We start from the raw sequence: 19,226 nt of genomic DNA on the forward strand, positions 1-19,226 counted from the left end.
ATCGCAAGATTTAAAAAAAACATTATTACAATAAGTTTTATGAATACTTTATAATGTCAAATATACTTCTTAACCTTAGATCTTGGCATTAAAAAAAAAAAAAATTATTAGAACTTTTTTTTGTTTTTGTTTTTAAGTTTAAATATTATGCTTTAATACATATTTAAAAAAAAAATAATTAATTAGTACATTTACGGTATTACACTTACAGCCTTACAGGTTGCATTACATTATCATTTGTGGTTAGTGTACCTAAGTACCAAAGACAAATTTATATAAATCTTATAAATTAATATTCAGTTTTTGCTATAATGAGGAACGGTGGCGTGGTACTTATTTAAAATCATTATAATGATGCAATAAACATTGTATTTTCATTAATCATAAGTAAAACCTCATTACGGACATCGTGTGAAATATACCGGAATTATACTCATTTCCGTGAGTAACTTTATGTCAAAGTCAAACACAACATTTTTTAATTGTACAAAAATTATTTCTTGAAGTGTACCCTTATAACCAACATTTTACCGCACAAACATACAAAAATTAACTGACACAAGTTTGTTTATACAGCTAATTGGTCTTTTCGTTGTCTTGCTGTGACATGTGATTTTAACATGCATGTGTATCCTGTCAACTCGGGAGTCTGGCAGTTCAGATTCGTCATAGTTGCATTATCATTATGTAATCCAGTGGGAAGACATTTTACAATTCAGAGGTGTTATTAGAACTAAATTGGATAGTTTTAGTTTTTTTATATGGCAACACTGAATGTCAATACACAGCCTGTTGAATTAGCGACACACGCTTCGTAGCCATTACGATGACAACAAACATTATAATAACATGTCATTTTTATAAACTCCGTGTGCTTTTTTAACAATATAAATAGGCTATCCCACATTCTCACTTCGGCAAAGGTTAAACAGTCGGGACAATTCGGCCTGTACCATTCTCGGAAACCGAAAGTAGTCGACATTTTCCGAATGAGAAAAAAAAAGGCAGAGTTACTTCCCTTCTGTTATTTTGACAAAAGAGGATCGATTTTTTTTTTTATGCTTACAAAAATGTCATTTAACAGGAGAAACTGTCTCCTGCACAGGTGAAAGGAGATTTGATCAAATACCGGGAGACTCCTGCGGAATCCGGGAGGGTTGACAGGTCTGGTTTAATGTGAAGCAAAAACAAAAAGTATAATAACAAAAAAAACCCAGAAAAAACCAACAGGGTGCAGTTTCACAAAACATTGTAAGCCTACATGTAGTTTTGCACGTAAATGTAAATCTTCAACTGAACCATAGTTTTTATTACTACTTTAGTACAACAAATACAGTTAAAAGTACACATGTAATTTTTTTTTGTCCTTAAAATGCTCCATCTTCTGTAATGATGTAATTTTCTGCATGAAATAGATGCCAAACACATGTAAATGGGAAAAATTGCACAAATACACGAACACAAACACACACCCTCACATACACTTCACCCACTCCAAAAAATGGTGCAGACAAACACTGAAATTATGTAATACTCGTTTCGACGGCTGCATCATCCATTCCCAAAGATTGTGACATACTTTAGCCAACATTATTCAGCGCAAATTTTTAATGTCTGTGTAGGAGATCGAACAAATTAAACAAGAATAAAACGCCACAGGAATACTCTGTAAAACAGTGTACACATGACAGTCACAAGTAGCAGGCCTGATCCACATTTTCAGTGATGCCAAACATTTTGTCTCGTGTCAAATCGACCCTACTTAGTACTACTAGTTTGTCCCTATCCGGATTATTTCGCACCAAATACATATTTTATATTGACCATATTACTAAACTATTTAACAAAAATACAATTTAATTCATGAAAATATGAAGAACTTAAAACATGAAAAACACGTTTTACAAAATGCAGAACTCCTTTTGAAGTAAAGTTAATAATGACAACATTTAAGAAATATTTCATTATTAATTAGACTAAAGCTTGCCAGATGGTGTCTAAAAAATTCACACTTGGTAAGCACAAGTCGTCAATATTGGGATGTGTCAACAAGGTTTTTATGATGAATAGAAAATATTTTGTAGTGAGAATTGGTAAGAACCAGCTAGTTTGGGGACGAAATATGTGGCAAATGCCTCCTGCCAAAATCATGCACGGTGGACGCTGGATGAATGGCAGCGTTAGGGTGGATATTTATATCGCCTGTCAGTCAACTTGTCAGTGCCGATACTTTTGAATTGCCCGGTACTGTCCGAGTATCGTGAAGTTTTGTTTTTAATTTTATTTGTTTTATGATTTTTTTGGTTGCCCATTGAGCAACTGTTTGACAAAGAATTGTTGCCGCGACATATTTTGGTTGTCCCGGGCTCGCAGACAACCGATTTGTGCACCCCTGACTTACATCATTAAAATTATTATGATTGTGGATTATGGAGCACTGTAAGTACGAAATAAAAGGAAATGTGTATACTTCAAACTATGTTACTATTAGTTAGAATTGTGGTTTAGTCATACATGTAGATTTACGTTTACATGCCAAACAAGGATTATGATGTTTTGTGACATTAGTCCCAGGTTATTAATTAGGTGAGTTATAAAAATATTGTACATGCCACCAGGTGTTTACAAAAATTGTATTGTCAATAACTGTGAGGTCATGATATAATTAAAGAAAAAAGACATTATTATTCCTAGCCTTAGCTCTGTGTATTCACAGCAACCTTTTCGGTACATTGATGTTTTAAAAAATGTGTTTAGTGATACAGGGTTTTCTTGCCCACTGCATGGACAGGGTTATCCAGCTTTTGCACGGTGCTAGAAAAATCTGTCTGACCCTAGGGCTAGATAAATCTGTCCAACCCGAGGGCTAGATGATTTCTACATACGCGTGATGTCATAACTCATGTTTTATGATGATTGACATCATAACTCATGGTTTTCAAAATTCAGTTTGCCATTTCACGTTGTGTCATTGTTTTAAAAACATTTAAACAAATTAATATTTTCAACAGACCGTAGCTTACAAAATTAATGTTTTGTTACTGTAATTAAATGGGCAAAATAAAGAATCAATCACCTTTGTGATGTATAGATATGGCAATTCCATCCCTCGGGACAAAATGTTTTTGTCCCTCGGGTTGGAATAGCCTTATCTATACTTCACAACAGTGATAGTTTCTGTTATTATCACCTATATTTCTAGACTGATAATCAAAAGCTATGTAGTTTTTTATTTTCAATTTTGGGAGTAAAAATTTCCCAATCAATGTAAATAATTTTTATATAAAGGCATATTTGTAAAAAAATACATATGACTTGATATTAATTGGAATACAAGTATATACATGTAGTATTACGGTAGTCTTTTTGATTCTAACAAAGCTTACTAAGATATTTTTCAAATTTTATAAAACAATGCTAAAATTCCAAAAGTCAAAAGTCATGGGTGTCAAGTCAGATTTTAGAAATAAAACCCTGTGATATGTATTAAATATAAATAAGAATACTATTCCCTTAAATTACAAGTTTTTTGTTTTCAATTACAGGTGATGTACATACTCAAAATATAACCAGTCTTATATGGGAACTTGTTGAGATAGTATTCTTGGTTTATCCTGTATAACTTAACATTAATACCCATGCCATAGAACTTTAGAACTTTAATTTACTAAATATATTATAAATTTGTTATTTTAGAAGTGTTACAGGATAAATAGAATTTGTTATTTGTGTTTTTAATATGTAAAACCAATGGTAGCCTATCTAGTTAACAAAGACTTGGTTGATATTTTTTCCATATTAAAAACATTTGTGATGAATTGTACATTTTTGTATCTCTTGGTCTTTTTGAAATTTGTTTCAGACGATCCAGGTCCAATCTCTATGTTTGTTACACCACGGAAGGAGGCCAGTCCATACTACATTAATGAAACTGTAGAATTTCAGTGTAATGGTAATGTTGGGAATCCACCGGAAAACAGACCGTGGTCATGGCAGTGGAAGTATGCTGACAGTATGATGGACTGGACATCTTACCCCTATAATAACAGGATCACGGATGATCCAGTTACTCCTGGAAACTGTGTGAATCAGGGACGATCCACTCTAAGACACGTTGTGTCTGTGGATGACAATGCTCGAATGTTCCGATGTCTCGTCAACAAGAATGAAATGTACTCTGCCAACTTTACCATCTACACTGAAAGTAAGAGTAAGTTTATTATTAAGCATGCTGCAGGTACACACATGTATTCATATATTAACACTGGCGTAGGAAGTGTTAGGGGGAGCAGTAGCAGCAGCGATGATTTATATGTATATATATATATATATATATATGTGTGTGTGTGCCTTCCTACACCACTGATTAAACCTGTGGTTGTTACACAGACTTACACATTTAATTAAAGGCATACTGTCACGGATTTAAGGACCTTATTTCTCTAAAACTGGATAATAAATAAAAATTATATTAATTGTTGAAAACCAAATCTAGCTATCGCATCACCTTAACTGAACCATGATGGAGTAATATCCATGTCCACCCTCTCAGCAATTTTAGTTTTTGAATTATGGACCATTGCCATAATTCAATTATTTTGACAAAATATCATTAATAAATGGAGTATGGTGGTTATGAAGATGGTTGAATAAAGTACATTTAGGGACAAATCAATTTTTTTTTCTTTCAGGTAATACTTTGTTAGACCATTAAATAGGTCAGTGGTCTGTGACAATATGCCTTTAACAGTATGATGATACAATTTATACATGTAGACTTTTTATTCAGATTACCAGTGGCGGATCCAGAAAATCCATTTAGGAGGGAGGCAGTGACATGAGGTGGAATGCCAAGGGAACTTTGGGGGAGGTTTGAGGGGGATCGTAAAAAAAAGAAAATTAATTATATAATAAAATTATAACTATTGCAAAATTTAGGGGGGAGGCAGGCCCCTGGCCCCTCCCCCTAGATCCGCCTCTGATTAAACATACAAATATTAAATAGTTTATTAAAATCATTAATAATTTACTATCCTGCATTGCCTACATTTTCAGTACCCTACTGGCCAAACTGGAGGAGACTATAGATTTTGTGTCTGTCTGTTTGTCCATCTGACATTCATGTTGAATTTATAGCATATTAAATAATTTAGAGATTTAGCGAGTGACAATGAAAATTATTTCACGAGGGACATAAACTCAGGGATGTGAGAGCTATGCGAAAACGCTTAAATGCGCTTTTCCATTTCGTCTAAGAAAACCCCAAAACATGATATTCAATATTGTTGACCACACAAGGTTCATTTGCATGTTTTCACAGTTTTAAGTTTATGATATGTGCATTATATAACCAGTTTAGATTTGTTAGCACTGAATGCAGTTTTTGGCAGTTCCAGGGGTTGGAAACAACAATTTTCCTTCAGGGGCCCTTGAGGGGTCCCTGAACCCCGGCCGCAGTAAGCTTTTTTGTTCCAGCCCCTCTCACATCCCTGTAAACTTAATACGAAATGGTAGTGAATTTAATATCCTATTTATTACCCATAATCACTCAACTCATTTGGTTGATGTTGCTGTATGGTTGTAGTGCGCCAATCGATGACATCATCGTGTGATGTCACGGAGTGATACGTCCCACTTGATGTTCTAGTGGGACGTATCACTTTGATATGTACCAAGCTATTTATAACCATGTGGGTAATAATACTCATTATGGCCCTTGAATTTACACAATATGAACATTTGTGGGGCTTTAGCAGTACCAAGCCAAATGCCATAGATGACGATGCATGTATATATTGAGAGAAAGAAAATACCAGGGTTTCTAGATTATGGTAGCCCCACTCCAATGGCTAGTGATATTCAATGTTGGGCTAGTAAATAACTACTACTGCCATGCCAGACGGCTAATGAATATTGTTTTTGTCAAATGTTGCAGTTAAGTCTATTTTGTAAATATAATTACCTGCCCCCACCCCGAGCCCCCAATGTTAGTGTTTTTAAGCTCTATCTCCCTCTTTAGGCAACATATCTTATTATTACTATTATTTAGTAAAATTATATTAACTTAAAGTAAAGTAGGGCTAGTGAATACTTAATTGTGGCTAGTACATTTTTTAAATCACTGATCCCATGGCTAGTGGATTTTATCAAAATTCTAGAAGGCCTGAAATACATACATGAATGTAAAAAACAAATTAACACTTGGTCTAAAATACATGTATGTAATGCAACATTTAATATTGGCTAGTAATTAACATGGTTAACTGGCCTCAGACCACAATTAATTTCGTTATATGTTTCTATATAGCCTTAGTGGCTATAACATTTTTATTAATATCAGCAGGCCCGTGAAGTTTTGTATGTACCTTTGCCTGCATGGGGGACACATACCCTGAAAAGGACAACCCCTGTTGTCCAGCTCTTTCTCCCAGCATATTGGTTTAAACAGACACACCCTCTAAACCAGGCCTGAGTATGCCCATTTTACACAAAAAGCACTACTTTTGCATGGGCCGGAATTACCACAAACAAGTCTTCAATGTCAACAAGTTACACATGTTTACAAACTACATGCTATCCCCTGTCACTTCAGTCAAACAGTTGCCACTCCATAGCTGTCTGCCATGAAATAATCAGTCAAACAGCAGACTACTTGCGCGGTCAAATTTCCGTATTTTGGACAACCAAATGGGAAGATAACTGTAATCTGAGGCCTATCAGTCCATTTTTCCCCCTAAAAACTGGCCCACACTAATGCATTCCAATGATATACATATTAAAGCAATGCTCAGTAAGTATCGGGATGTCACCTTTAAACTGAGAGTATATAGAGGCTGTGTTAAAACACCTACCACAGTGCCTTGCCATGACCAATTTTAGCAATGGAAACACCAACTTCAAAATGTAATAACTTAATCAAATTTTGGAATTTCTTCATACAATGAGCAGTTATTTTTTCTTCTACATATGTTCTATCTGCACAGTGTTGTCTTGGAAAGATTTTGAAATATTTAAAGGAAAACAAATCAATCATTAGATTTTACTTCATTTTTAATTAAATATTAAATTTAAATTTTTGAAAAAAATTAAAATCTAAAACTGTAAAATTTTGCATTTTAGATATGATAAGTGGAGGCTTATTAAAGATATGGTGACTGAATTCATGGTACATTATTAGAAATGTGTCAGAGGGATGGTGAAAGTCACACAATTGGGGCCATTTGCAACAAATTTTTACACACTAATTTCAGGGAAAATTAGACATGATAGGCCTCAGATTCAATTTTGACCTGCTGTATTTACTTAATCTACTTCATTTACTGTATTAGACATGTAGCCACTTTGTAAAAGGCAAAACAGTCCTTATAAATGCATATTAATATGAATATGCCCTACAGATATTACTTAGGTATACACCATAATATGTTTTTTGTTGACGACAACTTTTGCCAGTGTCTTGGATACCTCAGTGTAGTATTTCTTGATTGGAAGGATGTTTGTAGTAATGACCACTGAATATGCATTATGGATTATTCTGCCATATGTATTACAAGCAAAATGTTAACCTTTTTGGCACATTTTCTGCAATAAACTTGACAAGTATACCAGCATATGATTACTGAACACAATAAATACATTCAGACAGCATAGAATATTAGCCTATTAGATTTTCTAAGGATAAAAGACCATTTTTGAAAAATGACTGAAGTGTGTAATTTACATAAATGTAGGTGAAATGTATTATTAGAGTACTTAATCTTGTTAAAAACTGTATACTATTTATTACAAGTGTTTAATTACATTTAGTAGTGATATATTCATTATATTTAGATCTTCTGTCCAATTGCAATAATTGAGAAACTCATTAAAATTCAATATGTAAAAATAAATTAAAATCTCAATATTGACTAACAAAATCCAACTTTTGCTCTTTTTTACCAAATTATTAGCTCAAAACTTTTAAAAAATATTGCAACAACCTGTAGTAACATCAGAGGTCATTTTATGCTATTTTGGAGGATATTGAAATTTAAAAGTTGAAAATTTTAATTTTAATTTTTAATAAATTTAAAAAAAAAGTTTTTTTAATTTAATAAAATATTGAGAAAATAAATAAATACATTTTCATATTCCTTGTGGTATTCACAATCAGTCTGTGTAATTTCACCTCTCTGGTTATAATACTTTCATCAGAATCAAGCATTTAACCGGTGTAATGTGTGAACTATATCAGGCCTCAGACCACAATTAATTTCGCTATATGTTTCTATATAGCCTTAGTGGCTATAACATTTTTATTAATATCAGCAGGCCCGTGAAGTTTTGTATGTACCTTTGCCTGCATGGGGGACACATACCCTGAAAAGGACAACCCCTGTTGTCCAGCTCTTTCTCCCAGCATATTGGTTTAAACAGACACACCCTCTAAACCAGGCCAGAGTACGCCCATTTTACACAAAAAGCACTACTTTTGCATGGGCCAGAATTACCACAAACAAGTCTTCAATGTCAACAAGTTACACATGTTTACAAACTACATGCTATCCCCTGTTACTTCAGTCAAACAGTTGCCACTCCATAGCTGTCTGCCATGAAATAATCACAGTCAAACAGCAGACTACTTGCGCGGTCAAATTTCCGGATTTTCGACAACCAAATGGGAAGATAACTGTAATCTGAGGCCAACTGCCAGTAACATGGTTAACTTCCTGTATCACGGTTAACTTCCTGTATCACGGTCAACTTCCTGTATCACGACTTCCTGTATCATGGTCAACTTCCTGTATCACGGTTAACTTCCTCTCACTATGGATGAGGGTTTTGGTTGCAATCACTCCTTACTGTTCAGGGCCCCGTTCCACGAAGCGACCTTAGCCCTAAGATTACCGTAGGCGCATAGCTACCCTAAGCACTTAAGTTGATCTTAGCCCTAAGATTACAGTAGGCGCATAGCTAATTTTTATGGTTCTATCGCCAGGTTTCCGTATTAGCATTATAAAACATTTTAAAGTCACAAAATAAAAACTACCGAAAAAAAGTGGGGTGGGGGGGCTGAGCCACCCCTAGCTGCTACAGGCCTGCTGTTAGCTAGTATTGGTGTGAGCTCTTAAAGGGACAGACCTGAGTTTACATCCATTGCAAAATGTTTCCGACCAACAGAGCCTTTTTTTTCGATGACGTAACATACAAATTAAATACACTTTCTTCTTTAAAATATCAGTGTCTCTATTTACAAGGGTGCTGGGGTATCGTTAAACATTCATTCATTCATTCATTCTATTTACAAGGTGTTTGTTGTTGTCCTAATGCTTGTAGTAGCCCAGACTGGATTTTTTCCTCCAAATAATTCTGTACATTCGAAAAATAAAAATAATATATATCACAAATTAAAGTAAAAACTGAGTGCTACAAACGTTAGTATACGACCGCAAACACATTCGATATACAGCCACTTGTATTCTAAACAAGAAAATGTATTTAGTATGAAATAGTAGTGGCCAACACGGCTCTCTTATCGCAAACATCTTATGGCTACAAACTCAGAGCTATCCCTTTAACAGTATGATTCTAGCTAGTATAAACGTCTTATTTTTCACATAAATGAGAAAAAGTGGTATTACTTGTATGTTTTTACTTCTGTCTAGTCATTCCATAGAAAAACTTTGTGTAAGAAACTGGGTTTTTTATACCTTCCTTGTAATCATGTATTTAAAAAAAAAAAAGCTTTAAATAATATAATACAGATGATGTATTTTCCCACCCTAAAATGTTTTTATTTTTTATCTTTTTTTATTACAGCTGTGACCACACCCAGACCAGGAGGGAGCACAGGAGGAGGTAGGTCTTTGTCAAACATTCTAATCTAGATTTAACATGGCAGCTTGCATTGGCACATCCTGCCCTGAAAATGCATCTCTGTGCATCTTTTTTATGGGGTGGGATGTAGCCCAGTGGTAAAGCACTCGCTCGATGCGCAGTCGGTCTGGGAAACGGTATCCCGTTGGTAGGCCCATTGGGCTATTTCTCGTTCCAGCCAGTGCACCACGACTGGTATATTAAAGGCTGTGGTATGTACTACCCTGTCTGTGGGATGGTGCATATAAAAGATTCCTTGCTGCTAATCGAAAAGAGTAGGCCATGAAGTGGCAACAGCATGTTTCAACTCTCAATATCTGTGTGGTCCTTAACCATATGTCTGAAGCCATATAACCGTAAATAAAATGTGTTGAGTGCGTCCTCAAATAAAACATTTTCTTCCTTCTGCTGTCAAGTATCAGAAGATGACATTGCATATATTTTTTTCATATTCAAGAAAGGGTATTTCGATTTTATAAAAAATTATTCAAAAAAAAAATATTTCCTTCCTTCCTTCTGTTCTACAGACACGAGTTCGGCTGATATTGGTTTGATTGTCGGAATTGTTCTCGGCGTCCTGGCTGTCATCGCTATCGTCATTGTCCTCGTCTACTTCCTGTGGTACCGGCGCCGTAACTCAGGGGAGCAATGTAAGTCCGTCTTTTATTGTTACCATGGAAACCTGTATACAGCATTTGACAGTTAGTATTTAATAGGAAAAATCTGAATTTTTAATTAGTTCACTGGACAAATACATAGAGAAATCTTCATTATTATTAATTGTTGCCATGGAAACCTGTATACAGCATTTGACAGTTAGTATTTAATAGGAAACATCTGAACTTTTAATTAGTTCACTGAACAAATACATAGAGAAATCTTCATTATTATTAATTGTTGCCATGGAAACCTGTCTGCAGCATTTGACATCAGTTAGTAATCAATAGCAAGAATCTGAATTTTTAATTAGTTCACTGGACAATTACATTGAGAAGTCTTCATTAATTGTTACCATGGAAACCTGCATACAGCATTTGACATCAGTTAGTTATTAATAGAAAAAAAAATTCCAAATTTTTAATTAGTTCACTGGACCAATACGTCTCATTCTATTAAAATGTTTTTTTTTGTAAAGAATTTCAGTTTGGTTTGACATAGAAGAAAAGTAAAAGTGTTTTGGAAATAACAAAGAAATACAATTTGTGTGTGCAGTTTACAAATCAGTCGGCTTGAAAATAAATAACTTGTAGTAAATTACATAGTATGAAAAAAATGCGATCCCTGTGGGACGGACTATAGAAATCTTTGTTAATTGTTACCATGGAAATTTGTATACAGCATTTGACATTAGTTAGTGATAGAAGTATGCAGAATGTTTTATCATTTCACTGGACAAATACATGTACATCTAGAAATCTTCTTTAATTGTTACCATGGAAATCTGTAACAAACATTTTCAACATGTTGATTAACATTAGTTGTCATTGATAGAAATAAGAAGATTCTTACATTAGTCCATCGCATAAGTACATCTAGAAATCTTCTTTTATTGTTACCATGGAAATCTGTGACTAATATTTTCAACATTTAGAAATTTTATTTTAAAATGTTGATGTACGAGTGTCAAAATCGATGCATGCGCTGACCAGAGACCAGAATTAATTTTGTTTGGCCTAAATCAGAAAACCCAGTTGGGTAAATATGTTACATTCAGTTGACTGATCTGTAATTATAGGATATTAAACGAGCTTCCATTACGTATCATATGTCCCGAGTGAAGTAATTTTCAATTGTCATGAGCTTTAGCGAGTGACAATGAAAATTATTTCACGAGGGACGTAAACATGATACGAAATGGTAGCTTGTTTAATATCCTATATATTACCCATAATCTTAATTTATATCACTTAACTCGTTTCATTGACGTTCCTGTAAGGTTGTAGTGCGCCAGTCGATGAACTGTTACGTCCCACTTGGCGTTCTAGTCGGACGTATCAATTTGATATGTACCAATATATTTTTATCCATATGGGTAATAATTGTTGTTTATTTTCTTCTTACAGATAAGACTGAGGAAGACAAACAGTAAGTTATTTAAATAAATTTAATTAAATTTAATTAGCTTTATTAAAGATGCTTGGTCTTCTTAAGGTTGGCACACACCTGCCAATTAACACTGACTCGATGCTGCTTGGGAGCGGAACATAGCTAAGTGGTAAAATGCTCCCTTGATGCACTGTTGGTTTTGGGATTGATTGCGATCCCCGTCGGTGGACCCATTGGGATATTTCTCATTCCAGCCAGTGCACCACGACTGGTATATATCAACGGCTGTGGTATGTGTTATCCTGTCTGTGGGATGGTGCATATAAAAGATCCCTTGCTACTAATGGAAAAATGTACCGTGTGGGTTTCCCCTCTAAGACTATACATATACTTGTGTGTCAGAATTATCAAATGTTTGACGTTCAATAGCCGACGATTAATAAATGAATGTGCTCTAGTGGTGTCGTTAAACAAAATAGAGTTCAGTAAACATGGAAAGCACATTGCTATTGTGTAAAGTTACATGGATTAACTGTACGGTTACCTGGTGATTAGGTAATCCAGTTTGATAGTGTAAAACAAAACAGAGTTCAGTAAACATGGAAACCACATTGCTATTGTGTAAAGTTACATGGATTAACTGTACGGTTACCTGGTGGTTAGGTAATCCAGTTCGATAGTGTAAAACAAAACAGAGTTCAGTAAACATGGAAACCACATTACTATTGTGTAAAGTTACATGGATTAACTGTACGGTTACCTGGTGGTTAGGTAATCCAGTTCGATAGTGTAAAACAAAACAGAGTCCAGTAAACATGGAAAGCACATTGCTATTGTGTAAAGTTACATGGATTAACTGTACGGTTACCTGGTGATTAGGTAATCCAGTTTGATAGTGTAAAAAAAAACACGACAAAATTTTAGGGATTTCATGAAATTGCTGAGTGCATGAAACGGTGATTACACAAAAGTACCGAGTATTTCAAAGATTGCATGAAATATATTTTATGCATGTTTTACCATGAAATTAGAACTAATCTCTACATAAATCGTCGCATGAGAGCCAGAAGGACGTAAGTGCATAAAAATTCAGTTTTAAAAAGCCGAGTTAATGAAGGAAAACTATTTTTCTTGATCAATAGTTAAGATGTCGAATTTGTTTTAATGACAATGAAAGCTGAACCAATTTATGATTTCTTTGTACATTTGCGGTATTTATAGCATATTAGGTGTTTTAGTTATTTGCTTAAATAGTCATAGTTACGACAATTATTCATGATTAAATTAAATGCGTCATTTACGATCAACAGTATATCAAGTAAAGTTAAATATTTATTCTGAAAGAACCATCTGTTCTAAAACATTTCAGTTTTGCAAATCACATATTTATCTTTAAAAAGGAGAAAGCTTGTAAATAGAAAATATTTCGAAGCAAACAGTCAAAAAGGAATACAAGTAGAAGTACGTATTAATAAAATCACCGCTTAAACAAAATATTACGTGAAAAAAGTTATTTTACTTTTGTTAATAATAATACGATAAATAAAATCACCAATTGAACAAAATAATAATGTGACAAAAACTACTCTGACTCGTGAAGTGTTTGTTTTGCTTGACCCACCCCAGGGTTTCTGCCAGAAGGTAAAATGGGTATGGTACCATACCCAAATATTTTTGCAGAAATTTTTTTTACGTTAACTTTTTGACAAAATTCATTACTCTTATCATTACTGTATGATTTGTGAGTCCAGTGATCTCTCCAGGTTCTCTTGTGTGTCCAGTGATCTCTCCAGGTTCTATTGTGTGTTCGGTGATATCTCCAGGTTCTGTTGTGTGTTCAGTGATATCTCCAGGTTCTGTTGTGTGTTCAGTGATCTCTCCAGGTTCTGTTGTGTGTTCAGTGATCTCTCCAGGTTCTATTGTGTGTCCAGTGATATCTCCAGGTTCTGTTGTGTGTCCAGTGATCTCTCCAGGTTCTATTGTGTGTCCAGTGATCTCTCCAGGTTCTGTTGTGTGTTCAGTGATCTCTCCAGGTTCTCTTGTGTGTCCAGTGATCTCTCCAGGTTCTATTGTGTGTCCAGTGATCTCTCCAGGTTCTGTTGTGTGTCCAGTGATCTCTCCAGGTTCTGTTGTGTGTTCAGTGATCTCTCCAGGTTCTATTGTGTGTTCGGTGATATCTCCAGTTTCTGTTGTTAGGTCAGTGATCTTTCCAGGTTCTGTTGTGTGTTCAGTGATCTCTCCAGGTTATGTTGTGTGTTCGGTGATCTCTCCAGGTTCTGTTGTGTGTCCAGTGATCTCTCCAGGTTCTGTTGTGTGTCCAGTGATCTCTCCAGGTTCTGTTGTGTGTTCAGTGATCTCTCCAGGTTCTATTGTGTGTTCAGTGATCTCTCCAGGTCCTGTTGTGTTCTGTTGTTAGGTCAGTGATCTCTCCAGGTTCTGTTGTGTGTTCAGTGATCTCTCCAGGTTCTGATGTGTGTTCAGTGATCTCTCCAGGTTCTGTTGTGTGTTCAGTGATCTCTCCAGGTTCTGTTGTGTGTTGTGTGTTCTGTTGTGTGTTCAGTGATCTCTCCAGGTTCTGTTGTGTGTTCAGTGATCTCTCCAGGTTCTGTTGTGTGTCCAGTGATCTCTCCAGGTTCTGTTGTGTGTTCAGTGATCTCTCCAGGTTCTGTTGTGTGTTCAGTGATCTCTCCAGGTTCTGTTGTGTGTCCAGTGATCTCTCCAGGTTCTATTGTGTGTCCAGTGATCTCTCCAGGTTCTGTTGTGTGTTCAGTGATCTCTCCAGGTTCTGTTGTGTGTCCAGTGATCTCTCCAGGTTCTGTTGTGTGTCCAGTGATCTCTCCAGGTTCTACTGTGTTCAGAGATCTCTCCAGGTTCTGTTGTGTGTCCAGTGATCTCTCCAGGTTCTGTTGTGTGTCCAGTGATCTCTCCAGGTTCTGTTGTGTGTTCAGTGATCTCTCCAGGTTCTGTTGTGTGTCCAGTGATCTCTCCAGGTTCTGTTGTGTGTTCAGTGATCTCTCCAGGTTCTGTTGTGTGTTCAGTGATCTCTCCAGGTTCTGTTGTGTGTCCAGTGATCTCTCCAGGTTATGATGTGTGTTCAGTGATCTCTCCAGGTTCTGTTGTGTGTTCAGTGATCTCTCCAGGTTCTGTTGTGTGTTCAGTGATCTCTCCAGGTTCTGTTGTGTGTTCGGTGATCTCTCCAGGTTCTGTTGTGTGTCCAGTGATCTCTCCAGGTTCTGTTGTGTGTTCAGTGATCTCTCCAGGTTCTGTTGTGTGTCCAGTGATCTCTCCAGGTTCTGTTGTGTGTTCAGTGATCTCTCCAGGTTCTGTTGTGTGTCCAGTGATCTCTCCAGGTTCTGTTGTGTGTTCAGTGATCTCTCCAGGTTCTGTTGTGTGTCCAGTGATCTCTCCAGGTTCTGTTGTGTGTTCAGTGATCTCTCCAGGTTCTGTTGTGTGTCCAGTGATCTATCCAGGTTCTGTTGTGTGTTCAGTGATCTCTCCAGGTTCTGTTGTGTGTTCAGTGATCTCTCCAGGTTCTATTGTGTGTTCAGTGATATCTCCAGGTTCTGTTGTGTGTTCAGTGATCTCTCCAGGTTATGATGTGTGTTCAGTGATCTCTCCAGGTTCTATTGTGTGTTCAGTGATCTCTCCAGGTTCTGTTGTGTGTTCAGTGATCTCTCCAGGTTCTGTTGTGTGTTCAGTGATCTCTCCAGGTTCTGTTGTGTGTCCAGTGATCTCTCCAGGTTCTACTGTGTTCAGAGATCTCTCCAGGTTATGTATGATGTGTGTTCAGTGATATCTCCAGACTATGTTATGTGCAGTGTTCTCTCCATGTTTTGTTGAGTGTTTAAGTGATCAATTCTCCAGTTTCTGTTGTGTGTGCTAAATTATTTTCTGCGTCTGTTGTGAGTGATATGTCATGTTCAAGTTCTCTTGTGTGTGCTATGTCATGATCATGGTATGTTGTATGAGTGTTCTGTCATGTTCTTCTTAAGGTTCTGTTGTGTGTACTATGTCATGTTCAGGTTCTGTTGTGTGTACTATGTCACATTCAGGTTCTGTTGTGTGTACTATGTCGCATTCAGGTTCTGTTGTGTGTACTATGTCACGTTCAGGTTATGTTGTGTGTACTATGTCACATTCAGGTTCTGTTGTGTGTACTATGTCACATTCAGGTTCTGTTGTGTGTACTATGTCATGTTCAGGTTCTGTTGTGTGTACTATGTCACATTCAGGTTCTGTTGTGTGTACTATGTCACGTTCGGGTTCTGTTATGTGTACTATTTAACGTTCAGATTCTGTTGTGTGTGCCACGTCATGTTCAGGTTTTGTTGTGAGTTCTCCATTATGTTCAGGTTCTGTTGTGAGTGACTGGATAAAGGCCATGGTATGTGCTGTCCTGTCTGTGGGGGAAGTGCATATAAAAGATACCTTGCTGCATTAGGAAAAATGTAGCGGGTTTCCTCTGATGACTATGAGTCATAATTACCAAATGTTTGACATCCAATAGCCGATGATTAATTAATCAATGTGCTCTAGTGGTGTTTTTAAACAAAACAAACAAATAAACTGTCGCAAGTGCTATGTCACGTTCATTTTCTATGGTGATTATTTTCTCATGTTCAGCTTTTTGCTATGTTATGTTCAGGTCTTGTTGTCATTGATGTGCCAAGTTCTGTTGTGTATGCTATATATCATGTTCAGGTCCTGTTGTGTGAGCTATGTTATGTTCATGTCCAGTTGTGTGTGCTATGTCATATTCAGAATGAATGAATGAATGCCATGTTCATCTTCTGTTGTGTGTGCTATGTTGTGCTAATGTTTTGGTGTGTTTGTTGGGTCATGTTCATGTTTCTGTTGCTTAGCTTAGCTTAGTAACTGGTTTAATGTGTCCAGTATAGGGTTTCGAACACGCCTATCCCGAGTCCGGCCTCCGATAGGATCGGGGGTCTGACTCAGGACAGGGATATTCTGTTGCAAATATTTGTTAATTGTAAAGTTAATCAAAGTTCATAGATCTTGCTATCATTTATGTTGAGGCGACATTCACTTTATTTGCCTTTTAATAATGTCTGATTACACTGTCTTTTGTTACTGGACTTTGTCCTGGATAACTTACAATGACGTTTGTATGTGCAGTATTGTTAATCCATAATGCCTACATTAGGGCAATCCTGTAGATCTTCAAAGGCAGCTGAAATGCGGAACTTGGTCACCGTAACATATAATTAAATACATGTACATCCAAAATCAGTGTGATTATGCCACATACAACATGATTATGAATTAAAATTGTATCTACAGATACAAACTACACGTTGGAAACTTTGCTTCAATTAAAAACATTTCAAAATAGATATTTGTTTTTCCGGAAAATTCACCAAAATATGTTTATTATTATAATTATGATAAACATAAAATAGCAAACCATACAAACATTAATATTACTGCAATTCCTATTTATATATACAGACACCATTCTTGTCTGTTGCCAAATGGTTCGGTGCATGCAGTACCAAATGTTTTTCTTAAATAGACTGGGCTCTCACAATGACAAAAATCATATTATTTTTAGGATTCAAGCACATACAAATATTGACATAATGTATTGTACTTCACATTTGTAATTTCTATCACAGACCGATAACAAAGAATCCATATGTGTCGTATTTGACATTCGACCTATGTCAGACATAATTATATAATGAACTGTATTTAAAAAGGGTGTATCTACCACATACGACCAGTCGTGTTCACATAATGGACAGCAAGCAAATCGGAGGAAAGTCGTATGTGTCAGTTACGTTTATTTTCGTGCAAATTGGTATCTATGATTCACTAATGACCATTTAAATCCTTCTGTATAAGCGATGCAATTAGGGACACAGCTACGATTTTTTGTGACAATACATGTATGTAATCGGAAATGGCGATTCCGCATATGCAAAAAAAAACACGTTTGAGGTCATATCTGCCACTTACAACCTTTTAGCTCTCACGCGACGATATGTTTTTAAATTAAAGACATACATTGTGTATATAGTAATTAGTTTTATAATAATGTATGTATTAGTATTTGTTTGTTTGTTTCTTTTTTTCTTTAACAACCAATGTGTTATTTATATATTTATTTATTTAACAGCTTTGAGTATATTTATTTATTTAACTGCTTTGAGTATTATTTATTTATTTAACAGTTTTGAGTATTTTTATTTATTTATCAGCTTTGAGTATATTTATTTATTTATTTAACAGCCTTGAGTGTATTTATTTATTTATTTAATTGCCTTGACTATATTTATTTATTTATTTATATATTTATTTATTTATTTAATTAATTGCCTTGACTATATTTATTTATTTATTTATATATTTATTTATTTATTTATTTATTTAATTAATTGCCTTGACTATATTTATTTATTTATTTATTTATTTATTTATTTAATTAATTGCCTTGACTATATTTATTTATTTATTTATATATTTATTTATTTATTTATTTATTTCATTAGCCCTGAGTCCAATGCTCGCCCTGACCACTTGACGCCCAACCCAGTATATGATACCAGACCAGAACCCAAGGTAAGCTGAAACATATTAAAGTAAAACTGTCTAAACCGGATCACGCCAGATCCTAATGTTTATCTGATTTACACACACTCAAGTGTTCAAACGACTACGTTTTAGAATTTAGAAGATTGTGGACGATGAAACTTGGTTGGTTTTGACAGCAATCTGATTAAAATTATCTCTACTGGTAGATCTATCAGCATTGCGTGGACTCCCATGTCCAGGTGACCTTTCATCTAAATGTATAAATAACAATTCAAATATCGACCAATTACACTTCGCCTTTTATAGCGTTATTCAGGAGCATACAAATTCTAAAAATATCGGGCGAGACTATTTATGCAATAGGCGAAATTGTTGGTCTATTTGAACATTGAAAAAACAGGGGGAAAAGTGCAGTAATAAACTTTGGATTGTATACTAGTATAAACAGATTTTATGGCTATACCATCACATTGTTTTTTTTCGTCTTGAAACAAATTTTATATAAAATTTTATATTGAAATTAGTTTCCGGTATACTTCATAATTCACCCGAATCATTTCGTATACCCTCGGCATAATCCCGAATGTTTTCAAATTCTTTTCAAATCACTGGCATGATTTTGCAAGTAAGGTTTTGATTGGTCGAATGAAAGGTCAACTGGATGTGAGCTATAACGGGCTGCTGTTAAATGACATGTAATAGTGGAGCTAATTTTAATTAGATTGGTTTTGACAGAATTCTTGTTTGTTCAGGGTCCGGTTTAGGCAGGT

At 35.4% G+C, this 19,226-nt stretch overlaps 1 protein-coding gene across 1 annotated transcript in view; it reads left to right on the top strand.

The window, feature by feature from the left end:
- Positions 1-19,226, top strand: part of LOC121386193 — a 40,971-nt gene that overhangs the window by 8,084 nt on the left and 13,661 nt on the right. The window contains exons 3-7 of the mRNA XM_041517025.1: positions 3,863-4,210; positions 9,799-9,837; positions 10,383-10,505; positions 11,919-11,940; positions 18,414-18,483. Of these exons, the coding sequence (XP_041372959.1) occupies positions 3,883-4,210; positions 9,799-9,837; positions 10,383-10,505; positions 11,919-11,940; positions 18,414-18,483 (582 nt within the window). The 5' untranslated portion in view covers positions 3,863-3,882. The remainder of the gene's footprint in view (positions 1-3,862; positions 4,211-9,798; positions 9,838-10,382; positions 10,506-11,918; positions 11,941-18,413; positions 18,484-19,226) is intronic.

This window comes from Gigantopelta aegis, chromosome 12, assembly GCF_016097555.1.
Source record: "Gigantopelta aegis isolate Gae_Host chromosome 12, Gae_host_genome, whole genome shotgun sequence".
Lineage (NCBI taxonomy): Eukaryota > Metazoa > Mollusca > Gastropoda > Neomphalida > Peltospiridae > Gigantopelta > Gigantopelta aegis.